The sequence below is a fragment of the Vidua macroura genome, chromosome Z (genome assembly GCF_024509145.1).
Source record: "Vidua macroura isolate BioBank_ID:100142 chromosome Z, ASM2450914v1, whole genome shotgun sequence".
Lineage (NCBI taxonomy): Eukaryota > Metazoa > Chordata > Aves > Passeriformes > Viduidae > Vidua > Vidua macroura.
In genome coordinates, this window is record NC_071611.1 from 43,947,502 (window position 1) to 43,963,515 (window position 16,014).

At 44.2% G+C, this 16,014-nt stretch overlaps 1 protein-coding gene and 1 long non-coding RNA gene across 3 annotated transcripts in view; one reads left to right on the forward strand and one right to left on the reverse strand.

Moving 5' to 3' along the window:
* LOC128821553 (PH and SEC7 domain-containing protein 3-like) overlaps nucleotides 1-16,014 on the forward strand; it is a 114,627-nt gene that overhangs the window by 13,104 nt on the left and 85,509 nt on the right. The window contains exons 3-4 of one of the 2 annotated variants that reach the window (XM_054002711.1): nucleotides 12,388-13,459; nucleotides 15,478-15,858. In XM_054002711.1, coding sequence (XP_053858686.1) covers nucleotides 12,388-13,459; nucleotides 15,478-15,858 — 1,453 coding nt within the window. Of the gene's footprint in view, nucleotides 1-12,387; nucleotides 13,460-15,477; nucleotides 15,859-16,014 lie in introns of those variants that run through there. The other variant, XM_054002709.1, reaches the window with a different exon arrangement.
* On the reverse strand, nucleotides 28-9,435 carry LOC128821554 (uncharacterized). The gene is made up of 3 exons (XR_008441150.1): nucleotides 9,197-9,435; nucleotides 1,971-2,030; nucleotides 28-273 (listed from the first exon to the last, which is right to left on the reverse strand). It is a non-coding gene; the product is annotated as an uncharacterized LOC128821554 (long non-coding RNA).

Genomic DNA, 16,014 nt, shown 5'->3' on the forward strand with positions numbered 1-16,014 from the left:
TGTTCAACCTCGAGTTCTGCAATTGCACATGCTGAAACATGGCCATTTCTGCCTGGAGATCCTTCCAGAAATGTGTTTTGTGGTCTTTCTACAGGTAGAGATAGGTAAGATTTTAATTCAGATACTTGAGGCGGTACCTGAATTGCTCTGCCCTCTGTAGTCAGTGATTCCAGAAGTCCAGGTGCAATATCTAAGATTATGCCTAAGGATCTGTCTTGTTCCTGTTGTCTTCTTGTAAATATAGGGCATTTTCTACCTTTTAAGAGCCCAAGCCTAGAAGAAAAAAAATCTAGTTATTGTAGCTATTCTTCTTGCCTTGTCAAAATTATCAACAAGCCCTGCCCTCTTTGAAAAAGCATTTCCTCAGGCTATTCTCTTTGTGCCTTGATCCTTTCTAATTGCAAACTTTCTGGAATGTCACTTAATTAAAGAAGACTCCCTTCTTGCCAGAAAAGGGTAGCACTTTGTTCAGAAACAAACTGTGTATGCTTCTCAACTTCAGTAAGGAAAAAATATTAATAATAATAATAATTATAATAATAAAGAATAAAGAAGAGTTTAGTTTCTTCCTGGATTTTATAAAGTTTAGCCTCCACTTGGGAAATCCGAATTGCAAAGTGGAAAAAAATCCAAATTTCCAAAAAGAGAAAAAACCCTCAAAAAAACCCAAACCAAAATGACCTCATTTAGAATTTTAAAAACTCTTCTAAATTGTCACAAAATGTGTATCAGTTTATTACATGAATCATGATCACCTCATTTCTTGCTTGGAAAGACACAGTGTGAGAGCACTGTCAGCAGGCATTGGTACAAATCCAGAGATTGGTATTAAATAAAGTATGCTATGTCTAATAAATCCAAGTGAATCTATTGTTATTACCAAAACAAATAATCAAATATGACAGGTATTCCAAGCTAAGTATTGAGCTCTAAAATAAAGGGTGGTAAAGAGTAAGCCAGATATATTGACTTATGTGCCTGATTCTCTGTATTTTTCCTGTACTTCTTGCCTTGTTTGTGGATCTTCTGTTCCTTTATTAATGAGAAACTACCATTAGGGGCTAACAATTAGCAAAATGAGAGTGATTTCAAGGGACAGGAGGGTTTGTGAATATTTAACAGTGGTTAACATATAACATTTATGAATTGTACCCAAAAACTGAGTGACATTGTGCTTACCCAGACTGGCCTCATGCTGTCACAGACAAATGCATCCTCCTCCTCCTCCTTCTCTTACAAGTTGTTTGACCACCATGGATAAATGAGAGTAGTTCTGCCCCTTCTAGTTTTTTCTTCAGCTTTTCACTGCTTATTTACTAGAGGTGAATGAGGACAGGGTGGCTGAGGGGACAGTAGTGCAAACTCAGGGCTTTAGTACCCCAGATAATAGGGGGTTTTTTATTTAATATATGTCAAATATGTCATGACATGTGCTTTTGTGGGAAGCAGCTATGCTTGAAAGTCTTTCTGTTTTTCTTTGTGTTAGATGGGAAGGGAGAAAACACCACCAAAAATCCAAATAAACATGCTACTTTCTGAAGTTTCCTTTAAAAGAAAGAAGACATGCTTTTTAGGGGTCAAAGTATGAAATATTTCAAGCAAATGAGTGACAGGGGCAGGGCCAGGAGAAATGTTGGTGTTTAAACTTGATCAAGAAAACAACTTGTCACTGTGGGCAGTTAGGCTGAACTTTAATTTATTTAACCTAAAGCAGTTGAACAATGCCATGGTTGGCCTCAGAAACAGAACGTAGCATATAAGCTGCTGAATGGAAGCTGCTGGCTTAATGACTTCTGCCTTCTGGTTCATCCTTTCCTTTTTGGCCACAGCCATGTTACTGTAGCCCTGCTGATGCTGCTGAGGATATACATGTCTTGACTACGAGCTAAAACACTTGCATCAGACAAGCCAATTCACAAAGAAAGAACAATAATTGGGGGCGACTGTGTCAAACACTTCTGTTTACTCACTTGGGAGATGGCAACTTCTGTTAATAAGCTCAGTGCTGATTTTTACCTTCCAGGTTGAAGCTGCTGGTCATTTTCAGATGAGAGCGGGGAAAATAAAAAGTTAGATGGCTTTAGAAGAAGTGTTTCATCAACGATATTCAAATGCTAATAAAGCTGTCCCATGTAAAACATTTTCCTTCCCTGTCTTCAGTCTGATTTTATCTGGGATGTTTATGATCACTGATGCCCTCATGTGCTCTTGTCTTTAATGCCTCTTGTCTGGGTCCTCTCCTCTCTTGTCCGCTGTCCATCCTCCTGCCCTGGATGCATTACTCGGAGCAGAAGAAGTTGATCCAAGCCCCCAGGACCCTCCTGCTGTGGAAGGGTTCAAGACCACACATTTCCCTGCAGACCCCTCCCACTGGGGGAGCGGGGAGGATGCACCACACTTGTCCACGTGGCCCTGCATGGCCTGGTCACCTTCCTTGGCGAAACCCCAGCCTTCTGCCTTCCAGCAAAAGAAAATGTTTTTTAGAAACTGAATTTAGCTGGGTTGGACAAGACCTCTTCTTAGACTCTCTGACATAAAAGGCCACTTGTTGTATGTGGAAACATACATTCCTCCTCTGGAAACTGCCCTGGAAACAGTAATCTCTATTGAGCAGACTTTTCTTCAGGCTTGGCTGTGCTACAGGCCTGATTATATGACTTTGCTGTTAACACATTTAAATACCAAAAAGAAAAAAAAAAGTCATGGCTACATGACTTAGTCTTAAAAGTGCTTCCTTGGGGAAAAAAAGTGGGGGATACTACAAAATAATTCCTTAAATAAACACAAAGGCCAAATACCCCAAAATTCCTGTTACATGAGAAAATAAATCCAAGACCGTTGTTAGGAAGAAGATAGCTTCTTAAGATTAATAAACAGTCTTTTCTCTGATGCTTCTGAGACGAGAAAGCTTTCATCCCTCCTGTGTATCAGAGGTTTAATCTCATCCTTCACAAAAAGGCCCTGTACAAATACTGCCTGTGTTGCTATGCAAATCTGGTCTTTCCCAACAGCTGCTAGAAGAAGCTTGGTTTTTAATTCCTGGTGAAACAAATAGCTTTTTGGAGAGCCTGTCACTTGCTGTTTTATGTTCAGTGAAGTGTCATGAGGCAACTGAGCTCATTTAACATCTTCTGCCAAAAGAGATGGTCCCAGACACACACTGCCACCGATTGTCTCATACTAGTTCTTGGGCTCATCTGTGTGCTTAGCAAGCTCAAGCCAGCAAAAACTGTAACAAACCCCTGCAAAATAATGCCAAAAGAAGATTTCTAAAAAAAAAGGCTTATTTTCTCCTGGCAATGTGTGCTAAGTCACCATTGCAAGGGGTCAAACAATGCCAGATCTGACACAGAAAAGAAAATCCAACACATACTTTGACCCATGAAACATTCCTGTTCCTGAACTGCAATCGAAGAAATTATTGCTTTTGCTTTAGAATGTCTAGAACTTTTTTTTCAAGAGCAAAGGAAGGACACAATGGCTGCTATTTTGTAAAAGTAAAGACTTTTCAGGGTTCTTGTACTTCTGATTTAAACACCTTTAAGAAAATTATCCCAGTATTTTTGTGTAAAGTGAGCATCACTGATGTACATTCTGCCTTGCTTGTTTGCTCTGTTCCTTCAAGGCACACATGTCCAGCTCTGCTGCATCCCCTTCACATTGCACAGAAGTGGTATACCTTCCTGGTCCTCACTGCAGGAACTGCCCTTAGACCACAGGCACTCATTACATTGTTCTCATGATAGCCCAGACTGCTGACTGTAGTCTTGCCCAGTGCTCCAGCCCTGTTGTTTTCCATTTTGAGGCACCACCCTTTGCCATATTTTCATCTCTTGCTCTTTCCATCTCCAGGCAATCCTGAAAGTCTGGGCTCCCTGATCTGGTATCTTCCTCTGCAGCTCTGTTTAAAAGGTGCAAAACTGCATTTTCTGAGGGTTGGAAGACTGCCTGATGTTCACATTAATTTTGCTTAATTACAGTGATGGATTGGCACATCAGATGTCCTGCAGTGTTTACCAGGAACACACACAAGGAGAAAGCTCAGAGCTGTGTTACCTCTCTCCCCCATAATTAAAATTCTGTCATCCTGTTGTCCATACTTGACTTTATCAGCTTGTTGATGTTGTTGTTTCTAGTGTCCCACTGCATTTTCTGACATACAAGTCAGAAAGTCCTGCAGGAGTTTTTAAATCATAGTGTGTAATCAATAGTTTTCTCATAAATATCCCCAGTGTTTGGCATTGCTGGTTGGCAATGATGCAAAAAGAAGGTTAACTTTTAAAATTTAAGTCTCCAGAGGTACTGTATGAGAAGGTACTTTTCCAGTTGCGTTTGTGCACTATAGGAAATGATTACCTCTTTGGTACCAGCATATTCACTGGCTATGCTGACTGCTGCTCTTTCACTCCAACATGGAGTAAAGCAGGTTGTTTTGGATGCTCTGAAGAGCAGCAAGCTCTTACAGTGCTGTCAGATGAGAACTGTGCACATGGAAAGATAAATGCTGGTGCAGAAGGACAGCATTGTGCTCTGCACCTTGGATGCAGAGGTGGAGAGGTGGAACTATCTTGCTATCTCCCTTGAATTTCTGAGTCCTGCTGCCTGGGGCAGGGAGAAGCTTAGGCATGCTCTGGAGCTGTCGGGTGTGGTGTGATGGATGTCTGGGTTTCCAGTCCAGGGGGGAGGAAAACTGAAGAGGGCACAAGGCATTATGCTAAGTCCCTTGTGCCACAGGAGGAAATTGAATGTCTTGTGACCTCCACTTGAAAGCTTGGATAGTTCAAGTTATCGTAACTACAGCTGTAGGGAGGAGATTACCACATCCTCAACTTTCTAAACAACAGAGTTGTTTGAAGGCCAAGGCTTTAGTACAAATAATCATTAAAACATGGACTGTTTGTTTATTGTTTTTTTAAAGGTGCAGAATTAAGCACTCAGAAGTTAGGAAATGCCAGAGTTAAGGCAGTAAATGTCTCCCTATCTGTGCTCTGTTGGCCGAAGCAGAGAGCCATGCTGATGTGAGCATGCAAATACTCAGGGACCTGGTGATGCTGGCAGTCTGTCAGTGTCTGGCCACATCAGATGCTCTGAGCACATGTGGCACAACCTGAATTCAGCTGAAGTTGGCAGGACTCAGCAACACTTTCCTGGAGGCAGTCAAGTCATCCCCTTCCATTAGGCAATCAGAAAATGGCAGACAGATCAATGGGCACAACAGGAGAAGCTCAGCCAGCTGACTTTGCTTGTTACAGGCAGGTACAGTGGGACACAGATGCATTTTTACCTATCACCATGTCCTCTCCTTGGCCTCAGCCCCATCATCTGGTGAGATCTGCAGCACATAACACAAACCCTCTACTGTGCTGTAGCCTTACTTCATTTCAGAAGCTTTCTGAAGGAAATGATGCATATTAACTTGCTGTTGATACACACATGGAGAAGGCATTTAAATAAAATTATGTGGGTAGGTGCAGTTCTGGCCTGGTATTGGACTGACAGAGTGTAACACAGAGTACAGCATGTATTTTTCCTGTTCACAGTTCACTGCTTTAACAAGTACCTTCTGCCTTAGATCCCTGTGTTGTTTATTTAACTCCATCCAGCTTCTGGAGGAAGGGAGTCTCACTGGCTTGAGAGCCTGCTGAAAAGTTACTAGGCAATGCCCAACAGCACCTTTAGCAACAAACGCTTGGAGCCTGGGAGATGCACATGTCCCTCTGTGTCCTATTTTTGTTTTAGCTGGGCACATAACTTGAGATCCATCTCCTAGGGATGCTTTAAGAACTGCCTAGCAAGACTACTCTCAGCTTGGTTAATTGGTCCCAAACTCTGAAATGTAGTAAAGGACATCCTTTTCTGCAGGTGTGCCTGGTCTCTGGATCTACAGAAATCCAGAGTTTCTGAGATCTGTGCTTATGAGTGATGGATTTTTAAAGCCGTTGTTGCTTGCACAAAGCAACTTTCCAAGGGCTTTGAGAAGATTATTGAAAAATACAGTATTTTTGATATAGAACATTAATTATAAGTGAATTTGGAGAGGCTGTAAAGTCGTCGTAGATGCTGAAATTGTCAAAGCAGCTGTGAGTTGTCACTGCTTCAGAAGTTTTTTCTTCAGGTGAAGGCTCTTACAGAGCTTTTGAAGTAATTCTTGCTAATTACTGTGTGTATCTACACTTAGAAAATCTGTTAGCTGCATCCTTTCTAAATCACAGCAGCAGAAAAATAGAAAATTTCAGATTCTTTTGTGATCTGTTGTTTACATTTTGGGTTTCAGACTTCTCAAAACATATGTCTTAAATCAAAACTTGAGATTCTCAAAGCCATATAATTCTAGAGTGTGGGACTTCAAAGAAGAAAAAGGGTATTAAATATTCTAAGACCCACTTGCACTTTTATGTCAAGATAAGGAGTCCAGATATTCCCTTTGTATTCCCTCCTGTTACTGCTCATGCTAGCAGCTGTTCCACTCTACCATTTTGCTTTCCAGGGTAATGACTCTTGGGACTGAGCTATCTCACTGACCATCTGTGACCCATACAGCAATTTGTAGTGGATAATCCCTCACACTAAATCCTCTCAGCATGTGCTGCATGTTAGTTTTGGACTTTGTCCTGTTTTGAGCTCACTGTAGGCCTATGAGTGACTGCAGCAAGGTGCCATCCTTCTTGCAACCAGGGGAAAGCTACAGGCTTTTTAATTCAGAGCAGTTGGGGTTATGCAAGTGGTCCCAAACCTTGCTTACCACTGGGAAGAAGTTAAAATCTGTGGGGAAAAATATGCAACCATGTCACAGTATTGCTTGCATAAAGCTTTCCATCAGGAATAGGGCTAGAACTTGTGCAGTTGTAAAAAAATCCACACAGATTCTCAGAGAGGCACAAAGTGACCCATATATTTTACATGCTTTCTAAATGCACAGGATTTATATTCTTATCCTAGTGGCTTTTCTCACTCTTTCAAACCAATGACAACTTATCGTCATAATATCCTACCAGACTACAGCACTGGCTAGCAGAGAGATTTGTCACAGATTTACGTAGCATGGGCATGGTTGTCCTATGGCAAACTGAAGTTTCATCTAGCACTATCTCTGGTAGCCCAAAACCCCCAGAATTTAGGGAACTACACAAGAACAGTGGTGGGCAGTATCTTTTTGTAAATCTCTTCCAGTGTGCAGGAAGCTGTGGGTGTACAATTTCCTTAGCAACATACTGCCCCTGCATGTGTGCAGGGGGTTATTTTTTTCCCTGAACAATTTAATTTCTGGGTAACCCTGAGCCACTGGCTGTCACACCACTGTCTGGCTGTTCAAGTATGGACTGCAAAGAGCACACAGCCTGTGCATGCTGTTGGGCTCTGTCCAAACCTCCCAGTGACCACAGCAAGGAGTCCCTCTGGTTGTCTCTTTTTGGGGTGAGGGATCTCAGCCAAGATGGTCAGTTTTTCTGCAAGGGCTCTGCCATACCTCTATTCCTCTCTACCTTCCCTGCATGTTTGCTAAGGCACAGGGGCACTTCACCAGGATTTATTTCTAAGCAACTCTCTTCAACGTCCTCCTTCTGTTTGCCTCTCACTTTCACTCAGCTTCCCCATTTCCACCAGCTTGTTGTTTTTACATAATGCTGCTGTAACTTTTCGACGGGATGAAGACCTGGCTCCACTTCTCCTTTTTGGAGCAAGCCAACTGCTCAAAAGCCTGGAGGGTCTGCAAGCTGCAGAAAATCCTGTGCCCAGTCCGGTGTGGATGTTAGCAATCCAGTTACAAAAGCCCTGTGTTTGCATTATGTTAATCCCCTGGCTTTGGCTATGCTGGCCAGGCAGGACCTATTTCAGCATGGAGAATGACATCATTTGGAAAAAGGGCTGCTGCACAAGGCTGCCAGAGGCTGTGCAGTATCCCTCCCCTTTTATAGGGGACGTCTGTTCCATCTCAGCAGGAGCAGGCTGCTTTATAATTTGGAATAGTTTTAGTGACTGTAGAAGTTGTAACATAATGCAGTGCACGACAAGGAGATGTGTGTAACCCTCCTCTTTGGCAGGCTGCAGTAGTGATACAATACCATAAATCCTGTGATTTTTTCATTAAACTCTGTCACCTGGAGATTTGTCTCATCTTAATGCATACATTGTTTTTTACTTGCCCTAATTTGCCTTTTACAAATGGTGGCAAGAATACCAGGAAAGCGTAACTGATATGTTGCTGCATGCAATCTCACCCACGTGCTGCTTGTGATCGGTGCAAGGAGCTGCCGAGACATAAAATGCAGAATGACTGGGCTGCTTAGTGAATGCTTCCAGCTCACTAATGCTGAAATGCTATAAAGCATCCTGCATTCCAAAACCAGCACATGATTCTCAGCATCGCCATTCTGCCCGATTCTCCCCTTACGGATGCAGTTACAAAAACAGCACCTAAGCACAGACGTATCCCTGGCATGCCGTCAGGCAGCCTTGCTGGAGGAAATTATTTTTTCCCCCTGCAAGCTGCCAAGGTGGACTCCTTAGCTCCTGCGATAGACTGAATGAGACTGCAGTTCCCCCATCAGTTTCATAATACTCAGAAAGCATCCATTTACATCATTGTGTGCAGTGCAGGGCAGCAGCTGCCAGGAAATTTGAAACTATTTTGATTCCAGTTGACTAGAACAGCAGCAATTGAATTAGCTGGTATTGCTATAGATAAACTGATGATCTTTGCATTTTATTTCTTTGACCAATGGGTAACTGCTGGAGCTACAGTAACCTCTGTGAGTAAGAAGACTGTTCAAGCAAATATATCTAATTTCTCAAGCTATATTTTATATATATATACTGTCGAGAGAGAGACACTCACACCATTCTTTTTTAAAATGTACCTGTAAACAAAATGTCTGTCTATGCTTTTAACTTGTGTTTTGCTTCCTAGAATTTTCTTTTATTATGCTGTAGACAAGTTTGCTTGACATGGAATGGTTATTTACCTATGAAATATCATATCTATGCCTGATTTAAGTCATTAATTCTTTCAACATCTAGTCATCAGAAAGGCTGCCAAATGCTGTTGGATTATATTTGCCCAGTCTCAGTTTTCTAGTCACTCACCCCCTTTCTATTTTAGCTTTTTCCCTATCCATTTCTTTCTTTCTTTTCTTTCTTTTTTTTTTTTTTCATTTGTTGAAAGAAGCCACCTTCAATGCAAAGTAGAAATTTGTGTTACCTGAAAGTGTGTGTCCTTTCTTTGTTTGTTTGGTGATGGGTATTTTTTTTCCCTGCGCATCTTCAGTGTGGTCCTTAAATTTTGTTGTTGTCTTTCTATCCTTGTTTGTTATGCAGTCATATTGGGGGATGGGGTTGGACAGGATATGCCAGTAGCTGCAGCAAGACATGATGCTGTGGTGGTGGATGGGAATAAGGGAGGAGTTTCCCTTAAAGAGCTCAAGCTCCCCTAAGCTCTTGTACTTGAAATAGCTCCCTGAGGAAAAGGAAAGGCTTTGCTTTGGGAGAGAGTGGCAGATTGGTTGTGGTTTACTTCACAAAATAGAGACCTTGGCAGTCATGTGTATGGTGGTACCTAATATAATGGCAACAGAGCACTGCTTTGATGTCATATAGGAAGTTTTTTTCAATCACACAGAGAATTAGGCAATATTCCTGCATGAAGGCAAGAATCCCACTGACTTGTGCTTGCATACAGCAGTGGCAGCAGCAGCAGTAGTCCGTCCAGAGGACAGCTGCTGATGTTTCACTTCAGAAAATGCCTTACATTTCTACTGTAAGGCACTACTGTAAGGCACTACTCTCTTGCCCAGATGGAGCACAGCTTGCAGGTGTGGCAGAGGGGAATACGTGTAAGCACTCTTCCTCCCTGTGGACATCTCTCTGTGCCTGCATGTGTGGGTATGTGCTCTGTATCTGTACCTCTTCTGGAGTCTGATGGGCTTGCCAGACTATGAAGTTCAGGAGGAGAAGTAAATCAGAAACTTGCTCAAGATTTCTTTCCACCATCAGCAGTGGATGTCAGTGGCAGATAGGGACGTGCAGCAGAGCATTTAGCATTCACCACAAGAAATAAGGCCCCCTCTGTTTCCCTGAAGTTGGTTCAGAAGCTAAGATAGCAATTAGCAGAGACGAGCCTGGCCCCTTGGCAGGAGCTGTGCGCGGTGCCTTGTTAGGGCTTGGCCTCTGGAGCACGTTGGCTGCCTCCCAGCCCCACAGGAGGCCAGGGCTGAGGCTCCAGTCTTCCTTCCAACAAGGCAGGATGTGTGGGTTGGAGTGAGGCATGGGGGGTCCCAGCTCTTGGGGCACTGTGTATTCCCTTTCTTCATGCAGTGCAGCCAGAGAGTGTGGCCTGGGCAGTGGCCTGGCCAAGTGCTGTCCCACAGTGCTGAGGGCACACATTAAGCATTGCTGTGGGTGGATGTGTCCAGCAGGAAGGGTTTATGTTAGCATCTATAGTGACATGCTCCCTATTAGTCGTCTTCTAAGAAATTCCTCCTCTAGACCATGCTGAGAGAGCACCAAGCACTAAAGCTTTGGCATTAGAGACGGATTGTGGGATGAGAAAGCAGCTTGGGGTTGCTTGCCTGGGGTTGTTCTGGTGAAGGTGTAGGGACATTGTAACAGAGCAGCACTGTCATATGTAAGTCTGAACTGGTGGAAGTGTCCCACAGTGGCAGCCTAGTGCCTGTGCCATGAAAAGTGTGGGCTTGAGATGCACGCAAGCTCTGTGTGGCTGAGTTGTGTGTAAAGGGACTGTCTGCTGCTTCAGACACTCAGGAAAAGCACTGTGGGTGCACGCATGCCTTGACATGAAGATGGGCTGGTGATGCAATTGTGGACAGGGCATCCTTGCTCCTTACATCTCCCTGGGACCTTGCAGCAGAGAAAAGGTCCCTGCTTTGTCCAGTCACTGTCCTGAACAGCAACCAGGTTGTCTGGATGAAGCTAAGTTTTTATTATACAGTGATTAAGTAAATGGCATGACGTTTGAAGAATCCACTGGGGAGGATTCTGAGGCTTGGCAGGGTCCAAGATTGTCACTTTGATCCTGCACCATGCCTAGTGTGTGGTATTTTCCCTGTGGCTAGATATACTGGGATATACTGGCAGATGGGAGCTTCTGCTTACCTTAACAAGCCACTGGCATATAGGTAGCCATATTAATGCCGTTCTGAACTTGTGTTAGATTATCCTCTCTTTCACTTTGAACTCAGCCTATCATTAACCACAGCTACATGGCTTCTGCTCAGAAACAGACCGTGGCCAGCCTGCTTGGAGCAGAGATAGGAATCAGTTTGCATTGCAGCACCTAGAGATGCACCTTGGGACCAAACCATTCAAATTCAAGTTGGTGTCTGGTTTCAGAGCTATCACCCCTGATGCTTTTCAAAGTAGGTGTTTCGGTCTGGCTACCCTGCAGTTTGATTTAAAAAACTTTTATACTCCAAGCCAGTTTTTTTTTTCTTTCTTTCCTAAAGGAGTGGGACAAATGCAGCTGTTGATGGTTGGCTTTTTAATTGTTGTTTTGGGGGTTTTTTTCCCCCAAAAGCTCAGTTCCTCCTTGGGCTATGATATAAGGTGGCCAATTATCTGTCATTATATGATCCCTGAGGTCCCTTCGGACAGATGGTTCTCTGTTACCTCGAAACAATGGGAGCCACTGAGTGCTTGATGCTTGGAAAATGGGACCACCTGTTTTTGGTCCTGCTTTGTTTACATCCGTTGGAAAAGCACAAGGAAGGGGTAGCAACGTTTTTCTGCAGCAGCTACTTGCTGCAGTAGAAAATGTGAATTGCTTGATATGCATCCATCACTGGAACATGACCTTCAGCTACCTGAGTTGTTAAAGGAAGAGGGTAGTCCTGGCAGAAAGTTGAATTGCTCATTAATTACTTTGTAATTTAGCCAGTTAGCTTTGTCAAGGCTGTAGAACACAAGGGGTGTGGCTGATTATCTTCCCAGTGTTTCACCTTTACAAGTGCAAATTACCTATAAACGTAAAACCATCATGTGTAGTGTCCTTTTTAAGTAAAACCATCATGGGTGGTGCATTCTGTGTATGGATGGATGTCAGACATCTGAATCTCTGCTTTCTTAGGCCTGTGGCCTGGCCTGAGGCCTCAGACTGTTCACGTGCCATTGGGACCTTTTCTGAAGTGTAGCAGACATTTCTGGCATTCCTTCCTCTGTCGTGCAGACTCCCCAAGTAGGGCCGCCCAAAAACTCCTATGTAAAAGGACCAGCTTTGGATAACTGCAGTGTGAAAGCAGAAGTGAGTTAAACTGAAGTATTTTCTCTGCAGGGGAGAGCATTGTTACTCTGTTAGGAGCGGGCCAGGGAGAGAGATCAGACTTTTTGCTTCGTGCCTGTGGTAGATAAATCCAGGGTCTCTCTCTTTTTACTTTGCAGGTAGTGGCCGTGGAAGCAGCAGTCTGCCTCCTCATACCATCACCACTGAATTTCCAGAGTATGGCACTGTAGAGTCGAGCAGACAAGCGCCATCGGCTCCATGGACATGCCAGGCCAAGCCTATAACACGCAGTCCAGAAAGATGGGACAGTCACCACCGTGTCAGGCCTATTCCTCAGTGCGTGGCTCCTGCTGATAATTTGAGGCCTGATGCAGGGGCAGTGCAGCTTCACACTTCAGAAGAAGGTTTGCAACCCACGAGTAATCTGCCAGAGATTATGAAAATCTCTCGACAGTTAGAAGCAACAAAGGTTCAAGAAAGAGCAAATACTTCTCTTCAGAGATCTGCAGATTCAGAGATGCAAATGGAAAAAATTAGTGTTACTGGCAGCCAAAATGTGCAGGCACCCAGAGAACCAGTTCCAGCAGGCCAAGAAAAACTCTCAGACATGTTTCTTCCATCTGAACGAACAGCTGAGGAAAAAAAGCATTTGATCATAGAGAAAGATCTGGCTTCAGTACGATCTGGAGAAAAGCAGTCTGAATCCTCACAAACCATAAGTAATAAAGCAGAGGAGGTCCACACAGCTCAGAAACCAAGCTGTCACAAGCCATCTGTGACAAACCTGGAAGCAGTCAGCAGAGTGGAGAGGGGGACACATTTTGAGGAGTTTTCAGAGTACAGTCAAGGCAAGATGCAAACAGGTACTGAGAGAAGGCTTGCTAAAGAGGCAGCTGTGAGTAAACATGTAGAATTTCAAGGTGTGGAGATCTTATGGCTGCAAAAAGCTGAGGAGCAGCAAAGAAAGAAGCACTCACTGCTGGACTCTGTGTCTGTGGAGAGGAAGGCATTCCCCAAAACATCCAGCCACCCCATGTCACCAATGATCTTGCATTCCTTGCCAGACAGTGCTTGGAGTGAGGTCTGTGAAGACCCAAGGCTGGAACCTGGTGCCTCTGGAGCCACTCCTCTACCACTGCTCAAAGAAAGCGGGAAGGATGAAGTTTCTGTGAAGGACAGGAAGAACTGTGGTGAGGAGGAGATGGCTGTGTTTGCAAGAGACCAGGGCAGGTGAGCTGGTGCTAAGAGGGTAGCAGGAGTAAGGCAGGGGTTCTCTTGTCTAGGCATGTGGCTTGTGCCTACCTGTTTAGGAGCTAATAAGAAGCAGCAAATATTTCTCTGCTGCCTGTGGTGTGGTGTTTACAGTAGTGGTTCACATAGCTGGTGGCTGGCTAGTGCCTGAAGTTGGTACTGAAGTCTTGCTGTTTGCACAGGGATGTCTTTGTGATGAAGCATCTGTAGCAGGTGTAATTGGGATCTGGACATGCCATGTGTCCTAGGGTGACGTTATGATGCTCATATCCCCCAGTCGTGTGTTCTGTTTATGCTGGATATTCTATTCTGTGCCTTCAAGATGGGCTCTAAGAGCGAAGGTGGGGAGAAGAAGAAGCACAGAGTTTGTTATCAGCCTGCACTAACTTCTCCACAGTCTGCTGGACACGGAACACCACTGTGTTGTCTGGGCACAGATGGGACAGGACACCGCGTTCCTTTGCTTTTTAGTTCGTTTAGCTAGCTGAGGCAGTCCAAGTTTCCCTGGACTGGTTTTCTTTCCCTTTTCTTGGATCCATTCAAACCTGCTCCGGACTGGGGCCTGGGGAAACACCGAGAGCTCGCACTTTGTGGCCCACCAGGGCCTACTGTGGGCAGCAGCAGCCTTTCCCAGCACCGGAGGGACTGGTAACAGAGTGGCCACCCCCCAGAGAGATTTTTTGAATTTGTCATCTCTTCAGAGCGACAAATGAGTTTTGTCATCTGGTATTGTTCATTTTTTGTGCTGGGGAGTGCTTTGCCTGTTAAATAAACAGGTTTTTCCACTTCTCTCAGAGGAAATTCTTCCTGAACTGATTGGGGGGAGGGGGCTGTGTGAGTTTGCTTTCTGGGGGGGGGGCCCTTTTTTGACGTTTTCTCCCAAATTTGCCCTAAACCAGAACACCATGTAATTAAATACAGTTGGCACGCAGGCCTGTCCATACACACCTGAACAGATTTTCTGGTTTCATTCAGAGTTTGTGCAAAAACTGTGACAACCTCTGAATGGTTGGATAATAAAGACATTAAGGCCATGTCGATCATAGGAGGATAAATGCTACAATATGTGCTTTCTGTATTATCTATCTATCTATCTATCTATCTATCTATCTATCTATCTGTGTTTATATCATTTTAGCAGTACGTATTGCAAGAATGGCATGTTGCTTTGCATCCTGATTTGCTTGCTTTTCTTTCCTGATGCTCATCTCTGACAAAACAAAAGGTTCCACTGGTGCGCTCTGAGCAAATCATGCCCACTTTGACCTGGAGAGGTGTGTGCTGCTGAGACAACATCTCTACAAGGGAGGCTTTCCTGCCTCTGCACCTCTGTATCTGTGGAGTTTTGCTTTGACTAGTGCATGGGATTACTTGGGCTGGCTACCCTAACCTCTGGCATGTTGAGGAGCCACACAGTATTTGGTGCAGCAGAGAAGAAAACTCTTCAGGGGAATGGTATACCTTTCATTGCATCAGCAAGCAGGCTGAGTTTTCTCCCTTCAAATCTGGTTCCCCAGGCTCCATATTTTTAATTGCACGTGCTTCCCTTTGCATTTTGGAGTGATTTCCTTCAGCTTTTTGCTGAAGACCCCAGTCCTAGGACTGCAGAGCTGGCAAATAATCCTTCAGGGGCAGAGGCTCCATCTGGATACACATCTCCAGCATGTGCAGTCTCTGGCTTGGCACTGGTGCTAGGATAGATCTTGCACACTGTGCTTTTCTCTTTTGCACGTAAGCAGCTGATCAGTTAGACAGTATTAGGATGTCTCCTAGCCCTCTTCTTTTACCCAGAAAATTGTTTCTTTCTATGTCCCTGGAGAGGGAGATGATAACAGTTATAAAGAGAGGTAGTGCAAGGAAAAACCAGCATTTTACCTGCAGTGCCCTCTCTTGCATAAAGCTGCATTAACCTTTCTGTTCAGAAAAGTGGAAGGTGAGAAGGATTGCCCAAAGTCTTGCCCCCAAACTGAAATGAGCTGTTTCTGGTTAATTTTCAGGATGGTGGAGGAGGGGGAAGCCGCCACAGGAGGATACGAAGATTTCCTTGGGCAGAGGCACTCTGACATCTCCACTGATCTATACAGCTCACAGTTTGAAAACATCCTAGACAATGCATCTTTGTACTACAGTGCGGAATCTCTGGACACGTTGTACTCAGAGCCTGATAGCTACTTCAGCTTTGAGATACCACTCACTCCCATAATCCAGCAGCGCATGAAGGAGGGTGGACAGTTTTTAGATAGGACATCAGCTGTGGGGCAGACAGATGTGCCTGACAGGGAGGTGAAGGGATGTGGTGAAGGCATTGCCAATGGCTTAAGGGATGCAAGCGAAACACTCTTCAAAGGAGATGTCACAGAAGTCCCTCATCTGGAAAGGTAAAAGTAGTGGGTGAGCTTTCTGTGTGCCTGCTGATTTTTTCCCAACCTCTCTTTACTTTAGTGTACTGTCAGAGAGTGTAGTTTTGCCTCTTTTAACACTTCTAATTTTCGACAAGAATAATTTCCAGGGTGACTGCAGAAGAGAAATGAGCC